The following is a 12,367-nucleotide window of genomic DNA, read 5'->3' on the forward strand; positions in this document are numbered from 1 at the left end:
GTGTGTGGGTTTTGGGGCCGGGGGAGCCTGGGAAGCAAATCCCCTTTCGCTTGGTTGCCCCTGCACCAGGATTGTGAGGCCTCCTTCTACTGTATCTCTGCTCACCAAATGTTGGCTTCTGGATGCCTTGTAAAGTATAATTGAGCCTTACACTGACATCACACTTTCCTCTCCACAAACCACCCATGGATGTGAGAAAGAAAAAAAAACTCTATAGTTGTTGCAGATGCCAGACTGAGATGGTTCACTATCAAGCAGATGGTGAAGTAACAATATGAGTTGATATGTGCCTGCTGTATCAATAACTAAAACAAAGGCATATATATTGTCCTTAAAAGATACATACAGAGATGTATGGTATATGGAATACCACTTTTGACTAACTATCTAGTTCCTCACTTCATATGTAGATATATATTAAGTAAGGATAGCAATAAGGGAAGATTCAAGAGTGCTACATTCTCAAAAATCTTTGGTCATAAGTCAGTGTAATTCCAGTAGACATGGCCTTACCTGGGTTGACTTGAGTCCTCACAGCTCCCAACAGGTAAAGCAGAAAGAGAGGTGGAAGCTGGGTTTTCCATGGGTGCTTCATCCTGGACAGACACCAAGTCTTCATATCTTCAAAATAAAAAGAAGAAGTTTTACCACAAAAAAGCCAAAACACTCAAAGATACATTACATTCAGTTACAGCCACTTCATATGAAGCAGCAGCAGCTATTACAGAAAAAAACGTGCCTGTGATAATGCTTCAGCATCATTCACCAAGATTTTTTTGTTTAATTTGCATAAAATTAGGAGCCCACTGCACAGCCAGAATTGGAATCATTTTTCAAGGAGGTTCGGAGCTGGATAATCTCTTGAGGAAAAAGAGATGAGGCAATGACATCAATTATGCAGTAAAACCAGAGAGCTTTATTGAGGAGGTGGCTTTAATTAGGACATTAAAGATGCAATTACAACTCACTGAGGAGACGAGATTTTCCTCCGCTTTCATCACGTCTAAATTTGGCCAGATGGAACAAAACGGCCTCAATCGCACATCATCAGTGATGATGATGATAATAGCTTCCACAGGAGTTATCTATGCAAACAATTCCATATTAAGGATTTAACATTTTGTCAAGGAACAGTTATCTGTGCTTATGTTACAACTGCCTGGTAAACCTCCAACAAACTTTTAAGTTGATGCAAAAATGACTTCACTCAAAAGACTGACGCGGGGCAGTTATTTCATGGCGGCATAACACCTCAAGAGGAAAAATAAATACGGAGTGCAACAGATCAACAGTGGATGGTAGGCAGAGCCACGTGTCCGACAGACATGACCTCAACCGGAGAAAAGAGAGCGTGGTATTCTCAGTGCCAACACGGCGGAATGGGCACATTTTGAGGAGCAGCAGGCATGCCACTGTTAGCCTAACCTAGCCTACAGTAGTCTAGCCTGCCCTGTTGAATACTATCAGAGAACAACCAGGGTAGCAGATGGCCCAGATGAGGGCCAGAGCCATGACTTTTCTTCACTTAAAACTGATGAGATGAAAAGCTTACAACAGTAATGTCCCTGACTCCCTGCTGACCTGATCTTACGAAAGTGTGCATGTGAGTGTGTGCCTGTTAGTCTACGTATCTAAGAGAGCCTGTGTGTGGGTGGAAGAGTGTGTGTCTTATCTGATGTTCCCTATGTTCATGATAACCATAACCTCTTCAGTGTTCTGCCCTTGCAGAAATTGTTTATAATGGAGTATTGTTAATTAAATGTGCTTAGAAGGAAAAGCCAACCATATTAATGTCCCACGTTGCAAACTGAAGTGTTTGGTACTCAGTTTCGTTTTATTGAGGTTCTTTCTCACTTTATAGGAAACACCATATGTGGTTTATAATGTGTTATGTAAGCAACCATAGGAGTAAAGAACATTTTGAGTTATTTGTGTGTATTGTGTGGTCTAAGTTGATAAATGGCTGCCTTCTGATTCTGTGCAAGTTAAAATCCTCTGACAGAGGAACCTGAGGCATACATCCACAAATGAATCTAATCAATTAATTGTAGGTCTTAATTAAAATATAAATATTTATAATGTTTGTGTATACATAGTGTATTTGCATCTAATAAATGAATATACCAAATATCATTTCAGTTCAAAATATAATTTCAGTTATTAAAAACTATATGTTAATACTGCATCTACATCATTCAATTATCCAATTACTTATGAAGAACCACAAGAAGTTTTTCTTACGGCAAGAAGTTACAGAAATGTTACCATTTTAAGAGTCAACAATAACAGCAGGGGACCCACAATATTATATTTGCAAATATCCACTGGACACTTCAAAAAGGCAACAAAAACTCTCTTGTCTTGATTCCAAATAAAACACAGCCCCCTCTAATCGTCCTTCATGGGGGTGGCCTATAGATCACCATGACAAATGCAAATGCTTTCCTTAAACCTTAAAGCCTGGCCAAGAAAGCCCCTAACTCTTCAGCCTGGGACAGAACCAATACACAAATTGCCCACAATGAAAATACTCATACATAACTGGTTATAAGTTAAGCCGTTCCTACATTATTAGACACTGTAGATCTTCAGGGAGGGGTTCCTGGCAAATTTCTGCATTAAATTAGTCTGAAGAATGTGGAGCCTAACTTGCATGAGGACTAAGAAGAGACAGTGAACTTTTTGTTGTATTTCTCACCACAAGGGTTTCATAGAAAGTCTTGGCCTTTTACTGTTGTTATATACTGACAAGGCCTGTGACAGATTTGGAAATGGCAAAAGTGATAGGAAAACAACATCATTAATTTATCCTAAATGTTCTTGTGCTTCAGGCATGAGCAGGCTGACAGAAACTTCAGCTGCAAACAGCAAGTGTGAACTTGTGTTAATAGTGTTGCAACAATATGCTTTTAGTTTTTACAGTGTCCTTGTCCCTGTTAGGTTCTATAAAATCACATAGTAACAATCTTAGGGCCCTCTTACACACGGCAGAAAGCGCGATGCGAGGATTATTCTTATCTTACACTCAATTATGTGATGATTTTTTGCCATGCGTTCCAATTTTATTAAACCTTGCGCGTAGGGGTGTGGCAATTGACAACATAAGATGTGATCTGGCGCATGATGCAAAAATCGCTATCTTACACCCTCTAAAAATCATTACGCCACTGACCTGGGGCTCGTTTCTAGAAAAGTACCACCATGGTACGACGCAACTTACGATCAAACAACGACGTTGTAACACCTGTTTCCAGAAAGCATCGTACCTGTGTCGCAATTCGCTACCTCCGCTGTTCGAACACCGTAGTTCCAACAACGTTGTGGATGATGCAGCAATACATATCATTGGTGGAAACAGTGGCAACGTGTAATACCCCACCCCCTAGAAATTCTCTGCCGCAGCCTATGTCGACATTTTTCTAATTTAAACCAAAAGTGATTAATGCTGGCATTGTTATTGCCATCAGCAAAAACCTAAACCAATTGCAAGCATATAAAACAGTTTACTTAAAGGTGCTCTAAGCGATGCCACACGTTTTTTAGACTAAAACATTTTTTGTCACTTACAGCAAACATCACCTAACCAACCGCTAGCTGTCTGGGTCCTGAATACACTGTTAAAAAAAACGTGATCTCTGTGGACAGCCCAGGCTCCAAAAACTGCAACAAAAACAACCTGGGCAAACCTAGTCCATAAAAACATAACAAACTGTTCCAGCAAATCACAGATGAGATGCTGGAGGGGGAGGAAGTAGCGAGCTAGCTCTCTGTTTTGTTTGAATGTCAACAGAAGCGACGTTACCCATCATCGCTTAGAGCACCTTTAAGCCGACTAATATGTGTCATTATTTGTGTTAAATATCTATGTTAAAAAATATATAGCCTGTACGAATTTCAGGGTATTGCAGGTTTTATTGTCTGTCTCGTGGCTTAACGGCAGTGTTTGGAATAACGCCGTTTAAAAGAACGTTATTTTTTCAGTAACGGGGTAATCTAACTAATTACTTTTCCCGTTGTTACAACGCCGGAAAATTCCGGTTTTTAGCACTTTGAGTCCCTTTTCTGGTTTGTTTTGGATGAACTAGAGTGGTGGACACCAAAATTTTGACGATTGGTCCTGTCTCGACCTTTCTGACTCGTTTTGAATCGCCTACAGGCATACTGTAGTAGGCTACTCAAACATGTCTTAAAACAACCCTTAACGTTCGTTTTCAAAACTGTGCAACTCACCGAGTGGTTTGTGGTGTTTGTTGATGTTCCAAAACAAGTAGCGTAGCGAAATACAGTTTCTGTCGTGTTTTATTTGGCATTTTGTAAAATCCCATTGATTTCTGTTGGAAGACTCATTGCACGTTGATATTACTGCGCCACCGTCTATGCTTCAGGTTCAAATATTGAGCGGAAGTTTATACGCGGTTGTGAGGTGTCTGAATAAATAGTTCCACAATAGGCCTAGCAAATAAGACGGCTGGAAATCATACATTACGCCGATATTTTGCTTTTAATAATCAACGAACACCAATAACCACTCAGTGAGTTGCACAGTTTTGAAAATGAACGTTGAGGGTTGTTTTAGGACATGTTTGAGTAGCCTACTACAGTATGCCTGTTGGCAACCACTCAGAGTAGTCAAAGGCGATTCAAAAACGAGTCAGAAAGGTCGAGACAGGACCAATCGTCAAAATTTCGGTGTCCACCACTCTAGTTTATCCAAAACAAACCAGAAAAGGGACTCAAAGTGCTAAAAACCGTAATTTTCCTTTAAATGCGGTGCGTTACTATGCATTGATTGAATAAACTGTGTGATCCGAACGCACCCCTGGCTCACAGCTAGTGAGGAGGTGGGTTAATAACGACATAAGCGATTATGATTGGCTAAGGCAGAGTCATGTTTCATGGTAGCCAATCAGGGGGTCGTTTCTAGAAAGCATCGTTTGCTAACTTGCGTCGCAACCTTGGTAGTTCTCTGCATCGTTCTTGGATTTGGTGTTTCTAGAAAGGGTAGTTCGAACTCTCAATCGCAAACAAGGACGCAAAGTTTGGTCGTTTGAACTACTGCCCCTAGGCAGTCGCACTTATGTCGTTCCTTGGTAGTTCCTGTTGGTGTCCGGAGCGCCTAACCAAAAATCACAACCGCCTAACCAAAATTTGCGAAGTGGATGTTTATTTCGTGACTCAATGATTAATCTATCCTGTAGCTTAATTTTGATGAAGACACTGCTCCCCTACTTGGCTCATTCTTGCTATTTATGTTAATTAAAGTATTGCCTTGCTTTTAGTATTATAATCTTCACAGTCCCTAACAACAGCAGTGTTAAATGGTGTAGTGGCTAAAGCAGATGACTTATTATCCCAACGTTGTAGGTTCGATTTTCTTATGATGTGAGATTGTCCTCTTGCTTCTCGCTACCTGCAGGTGAACTAGTGTGACACGTAGATTCAATTGTTTTTGACTGATGTATACCTATTGTGCTCTCGATGTAGAGTAACTATATACATAAATATGTATGGTCAAACCCTATTGTTGTGTCTCGTAGGCCTACTCAGAGATAAAAAGAAGAGCTAGGATGCGAACTCCGGCCAAGTGCGCAGTGCACCAACGCGCTGCCGTTAAGCCACGAGACAGTTGATAACCTATGGGATACCCAGATATTTGTCCAGGCTATATATTTTTTCCAACACAGATATTTAACACAAATAATGACTCATATTGGTCTGCTTAAGTTAACTGTTTTATATGCTTGCAATAGGTTTAGGTTTTGGCTGATGGCAATGACAATACCAGCATTAATCACTCGGTTTAGATTAGAAACATGTCGACATAGGCTGTGACAGAACATTTCTAGGGGGTGGGGTATTACACGTTTCCACTGTTTCCACCAGTGATAGCGAATTGCGACACAGGTACGATGCTTTCTGGAAACAGGTGTAACAGTGTCGTTGTTTGGTCGCAAGTTGCGTCGTACCATGGTGGTTAAGCAACGTTGTTGCTAACTTTTCTAGAAATGACCCCCAGAGCCAGTGTTTTTACACACTTGCCAGCACACGCACCACACACACAACAGCTAAAGTAGAGATTCAACGAAACAGCAGAGGTCTGAAGCAATCCGATGAAAAGTTGGCATTTTCAAGGTGGAGATATAAGCACTAGTAGGAATTTCACGGTGACGGCGGCCACGACCGTTGCCTATTGCGTTGGCCTTGGTGCCCCCTTCTTTCAATATTCTGCTTTGTGTCCTACTAATAGCGATTTTTATTTAGCCTATGGCCTGTCAAAATAATCTTAGCATTCACAGCGCAAATTAATTTAGTTTTTTACGCAGTGGAGAAAGTGACAGCGCAAGAAAGTGCTTCCAAATTCACCCATTCTTATCAGTTGAACTACTCGCTAAGTATCCTACTCATCACAAAGACATCACAAGTATCACATGAAAGAGCTTTTTCTCAGCTTTAAAACGATGTTAGCCGCTAATGGTTGTGGTGAACGGTTCGCGAGAAAAGTAACCCGACAAACACGGGACGTCCCCCGGACCTTATGCCGACATTCACAACGTCCCTGATTGGTCCCGAACGTCATGTTCTCTAGCGGACGTTCCGGTGACCTTATTGACGTCTGGAGCAAGTTATCGTTTGGTTATTGCGTGACGTCCGGTGCAGGACTTTCTGGGGACGTCACCGTCAGGTCCCTCGGATGACATTTGCATTTGGTCATTTCAAATACCTCCTAAGGACCCGACAATAACGTTATACCGGGGACATGGAGGGGACGTTTGTTTATTCACACATGGCAGCGGAGTTGAGAGCGCTCTGGCTACTGCCTGCAGGACGAAGACATCACATTCATGCACGACTTCACGTTACACGTCTGGGGATGACTAAAGTATCTATCTATCTAGTCTCTAGCAGTAGCTGCATTAGCCTACCGTAGTCTAAGGCAACATATACAGTTTATGAAGTTGTGCGTCTATGAGCAAAGTAGTTTGCTCATAAACGCACAACTTCATAAATTGGGAAAAGGGTTGTTAACGTTAAACTCAAAATGTAGGCTATGTGCTACATAATTCAGCATGTCTGCGAATTATGTAGCACATACATTTTGATTTTAGCGTTAATGTATAACGTTACAAACTAGGGAAGGGATTTTATCAAATTCATGTTCGCTGATGTGATGCTTGGTGTAACGTTAGCAAAGTCGCTGTTCTTAGCTTCTAGCTTAGCCTACAATGCGCATTTCTTAAGATAACTGTCATTACGTGATGCATGTAACATGCTCTAAATAGGTAGTGGTTCATTTAACGTAGTCACGTACTTATTATCTGTTTTATTTTCAGAAACACACACACGGCCGAATTGGGACTGAACCGACTTTTGGAGCTGAATACGATGCAATAAAACTAGAGAAATGTTAAAAACAGACCACGTAGCATTTGTTTAGGGTTGTCTAGCAACAGAAGTGACTACTTAATTTGTAAAGCAAAACGATCTAGCTCTACATTGCAGAAGAATTAAGGATACTGCTTCTTCATGACTTGTTTAAATGTCATTGTAATTTATTTGACGCATGCTCACGTTTAAAAGTGTCAAGCATAGCTGTCCCCGATGTTACAGCAGCTCCTTGTGGAAACAGCAAAGAGTGCACACAACCGATGAGATTTCTGACGAGGAGCAAGCTCTCTGCCTCACCAGAGCCTTACTGTTTATTAATAAAACAATGATATAGAATAGAAACATCTGGAATCTATTTATTTCATCTTAAAGTTGGCTACAAAGAGCATTCAGAGAAAACGATATTTTTTTCTTTATCTGCAATGTTCCAGGAAGAAAGGCTTACATTTATAGGCTGTCCCTGTTTGATCACAGGTCCAAGAAAACGAGTGGATATAACGTCAATGCATTCTAGTTATGTTTCATGTACTTTATTTCATGTTGAGTTTTGCTTCCCAGCATACATTGCGATTCATTTAGTATTTTTGGCTATTATTAGTGTTTAATATTTTGAAACAATATGGTTTGAACAATTTATCTTAGGCTAGCCAAGGCCTACTCTGATGATTTTGAACAATATGCTACGGGATATGCCCATTAAAACGTAATAGTTTATTAAGAAAATGACACCATAGATGTGAAAGCAGCACATCCTAGCCAGGTACAAATGTCCATGTCTACTCATCAGTAGTGTAATGCATTAGGAGGACGTGATTTCATACATGCGTGAAAATATGAGGTGAGTGAAGTTGATTGTGTAGTTGTGTAGAACAAGTAGTTAATACATGTTCATGATCCTTCTCCCCTAGCAACGCTGAGACTTACAGGATGTAATAGCCTACCATACTAAATCCCACTTCATGTTTTTTTTATCGCGGAAATATAAACGTCGCGCGCATAACGTCGCGGTGACCATTACAGGACGTCCTCTCAAAGTCTTGTGGACGTCTTTTAGACCTCCCGAACAGAGGTCCGCGGGACGTAAAGGGAACCCTATACAATGTCGAGGAGGTGACGTCGCCAGGACTTTATTTTGTTTACTGGAAATAATCAATTTAATCATAAATTCTACTGAAGGTTTTGCGTCCATCTCCCTATTCATCTCGTGGAATACTTCACGAACATTTTGTTTAACACATGACAAACCATATATCAGAATAAACAGCAGACCTTACCAAACACAAAGGTGCAAAGCAGTCCCCTGTACAGTTAGCCATTCCAGAGTAATCCAGTTTTGAATTTGCAGTAAATGTCGACATCCATGGGTGTCTCCAAATTTGGGCTTTAAGTTTTCCAATGTGTTTAAATTGTTCCACATGATTTCATAACGGGCCAAATACAAAATAAATGTTACAAATATCGCCTAGATATCGGTAGGCCTAAATCAGTGGTCAGTTTGTGAAAGTAGCCTTAATGATCACAAAATGCTATGCATCTAGGCTATTTGAGTTTCTTAAAGCAACACCAAAGAGTTTTTTGCACCTTAAAATAATGTTTCCAAAATCGTTTCAGTGGTTCATCAACTCGTAACAGGGTGAACGGCACTTCTGCATTCGCTTCGCGGCCCTCTATCGGCTATAACCGCACTATGTAAGTTTGCCAGATCAGGTAGCGGATCTGTAGTTCGATGGAATGAGACATAACAAACTACAAATTTGACTTGCATCTGAAGTAGCAATACATCGTACTTTCATCAAATCATGCAACATATTCTACCTTGTCTGTGGACATTGTTATTTGCAAAGCCGGTGCTGGATAAACAAATAGTGCGTTTGACAGAGGAAAGGTTCTTTGGTGTTGCTGAGCTGTGCTTAAATTGTTCAATACATGATTTTATAACAGGCCAAATATAAAACAAATGTTAAATATAGCCTAGATATCTATACATATTAGATGATCAGATGATTTACAGTTATATGTATATGTAGTGTTTCATGTTTTTGTAATGTTTCATACAGTGATGCAGGTCTACTGCAGTGAATAGGCTAAATACAACTTTGATCATTTTTATAGCCTACTACTGTATAGTTAACTTTGGCCTTGGTGCCCTGACATGTGGCCTTTGTGCCCACCAAATATGCCCAACTGAAAGCCAAGTGGCCTTGCCCCCAGAATGGTGAAATTCCAAGCCTGAGCACTACTTCAAATTCATTGTGGTCAAAGTCAAGAACGTGCATGTAATGTGTACATTATGTCCAGGAGCAAAGACTTTGTCGACATCCGTTGTAAGCAACTCTAATTTAATGAAGCATCTCACACACGCATCTAAAGCTAGTGGCCAAAAACACGGATACCTCCACCACAGATGATAGCTCGCCATCCACTAGCAAAGAAGGACTTGGAGCAAAGTCCTCCAAGCAGCAAAAGCTAGATCTTTCTGCCTCACAACAAAAATCTATGACACAGGCTGAAGTCAACCGTAGGTCTGTCGATGTGCAATATCTTGAATTTCCCCTTGGGGATCAATAAATCTATCTATCTATCTATCTAATAAATATTGAAAGTTATGTACCCTACAAACACCTGTCTGTTCTACTCATTTCAACTGGCTGCTCAAAACCACAAGCCCAAATTCTTTGACATATAGCAACTTTTTTTTTTAACAGTAACGCAAATAGTTACTTTCCCTGGTAACGAGTTACTGTGATCATAGAGTAATTCAGTTAACTCAGTTACTTTTTGGAACAAGCAGTGAGTAACTATAACTAATTACTTTTTTAAAGTAACATTCCCAACACTGCTTAACGGCAGCGCGTCCGTACTCTGCACGCTCGACAGAGTTTGCATCCTCTCTCTCCTATTCACTTCTGAGTAAGAATAGCCTAGGGCTACGAGACACAACAATAGGTTTTGGCCCTTAATATGTATGCATTTAGTTACTCTACTTGAGAGACCATTAGGAACATGACATCAGTCAAAAACAATTGTTTCAAATATAATTGCATTATTTTATTTGGTATTTCCACATGTCACTAGTTCACCTGCACGTATGAAGCAAGAGGACAACTCACTTCATAAGAGAATCAAACTCACTTCATAAGAGAATCAAACCTACAACGTTCGGACAACAAGTCACCTGCTTTGGCCACTGCACCATTAATCACTGTACTGTCCTAAATAGTCTGTGAAGATTATAACACTAGCATATCAAAAGGCAAGTCAATATTCGAAACATAAATGACAAGAATAAGCCCAGTAGGGGAGTCATATCTTAATGAAAATTAAGCTACAGCATAGATCAATCATTGAGTCACGAGATAAACAACCACCTCGTCATTTTTGGTTAGGCGGTTGTGATTTTTGGTTAGGCACTCCGGACACCAACTGGAACTACCAAGGAACGACACAAGTGCGACTGCCCAGGGGCAGTAGTTCAAACCACCAAACTTTTGCGATTGAGAGTTCTAGCTACCCTTTCTAGAAACACCAAATCCAACAAATCCACGAGTTCAAATAATAGGCGAGTGCAGATGCATGTAGGTAGGCTATACTATGCTAGTCACAAACATGTTTTAGTTAGGCAAGGTTTAGTGGAATCCCTGTGTTCCATACACAGGCGTGGAAACAGTTTCCTTGAAATGCGCCGCTGACTGTCAAATTACCGATGCTGTTTGAAGTTGCGCTGCTTGCTGTTAAAGGGAATGGCAGATGTCACTCTCATTAGTTTAAAGGATGTTACACCCAAAAATACATCCATGATGAAGAGTCAGAAGAACAACCCTTTTGAAAAATGCGCCTGACGTCTGATCACAAAATCATGCTGGGACAGGACATGCCCTAAATGTTTTTAAGCTTTGCACCTCTGACCATTCCGTTTCTGATCGCCAAAATAGGGCCTTTTAAAGGCAAGTGTGGGATTCCATGCTTTTAAATGACACTTTACAGTTTAACAAATGGTGAGACACAGGAGTAGAGGCTCTGAATTATCCAGTGGAAAAGTGAGACTTGAGTTTACATGGACACTTCTATTCTGATTAGAATCGGAATAATGGCTCAATTGGAATAGAAATTACACATATAAACACCTTGATACGAATAAAACTGCCGATCTGTTCAGAATTTTAATCGGAATGAAAGAGGTGGTGTATTCCATTCCTATTCCGATTGAACAGCCATATAAAGGGTCAATCAGATGGCATGCTGTGCCTATCTTCACATTGTTTTTCAATTGTTTAATCGGAATGACAAAAAAAAAACTATCCATATAAACCCACCTAGTGTGGATCAATATAAAGTCTATGAATATTTTTGTATTTATTGTTCAATTTACAATATTTCAACTTCAGATGTGTTTCAGTAATGTGTCTGGTGAAATGTGATGTCAAAACTTAACCTGTTCTTCCCCCTGTCTCACAGACCACATTGTGAATGGCCTGGGAGCTAATGTTAGCAGCAGGTGTGTTATCTTTCCTTCACTTGTGCATGTGCCAGAATTACCATGTAACAAAATATCTATCTATCTATCTATGGGCAACATGTAGTGCACACACCATTTTTTCTGTTCATGAGTTATTATTTTATCATTTTGAAAATGTTACGACATTGTAACATGACAAGACACAACAAAGCTTACATTGCAGTGCCTACGAGCTGTCAGACACAAGAATAACATGAGCCATGAATTAATAATGCTCACTTACTGTAAATGCATTTAGCAAGATTACTTTAGTCTTTCAGGGTTAAAATATGACAGGAACTATTCCATTGATACCAAGCCAAGTGGTCAAAGATGGAGTCTGCAATTCTACTCCAATAGCCTACACCTTTTGTCAAATTCAGTGGTCCTCATGGTCCTCTGGCTGTGCGTTCAGTGTGTGCATAAAAAAAAAACCCTCAGTGTACAGTACTGGCACTGTATAGCAAAGTGGCTCAGACCACACAA

The 12,367-nt window shown here is 40.2% G+C and overlaps 1 protein-coding gene across 1 annotated transcript in view; it reads right to left on the reverse strand.

The window, feature by feature from the left end:
• Positions 1-12,367, reverse strand: part of ddr2a (discoidin domain receptor tyrosine kinase 2a) — a 58,149-nt gene that overhangs the window by 35,837 nt on the left and 9,945 nt on the right. Inside the window, exon 2 of the mRNA XM_048252263.1 lies at positions 514-621. Within this exon, the coding sequence (XP_048108220.1) occupies positions 514-619 (106 nt within the window). The 5' untranslated portion in view covers positions 620-621. The remainder of the gene's footprint in view (positions 1-513; positions 622-12,367) is intronic.

This window comes from Alosa alosa, chromosome 9 (assembly GCF_017589495.1).
Source record: "Alosa alosa isolate M-15738 ecotype Scorff River chromosome 9, AALO_Geno_1.1, whole genome shotgun sequence".
In the NCBI taxonomy this organism is placed as follows: domain Eukaryota; kingdom Metazoa; phylum Chordata; class Actinopteri; order Clupeiformes; family Clupeidae; genus Alosa; species Alosa alosa.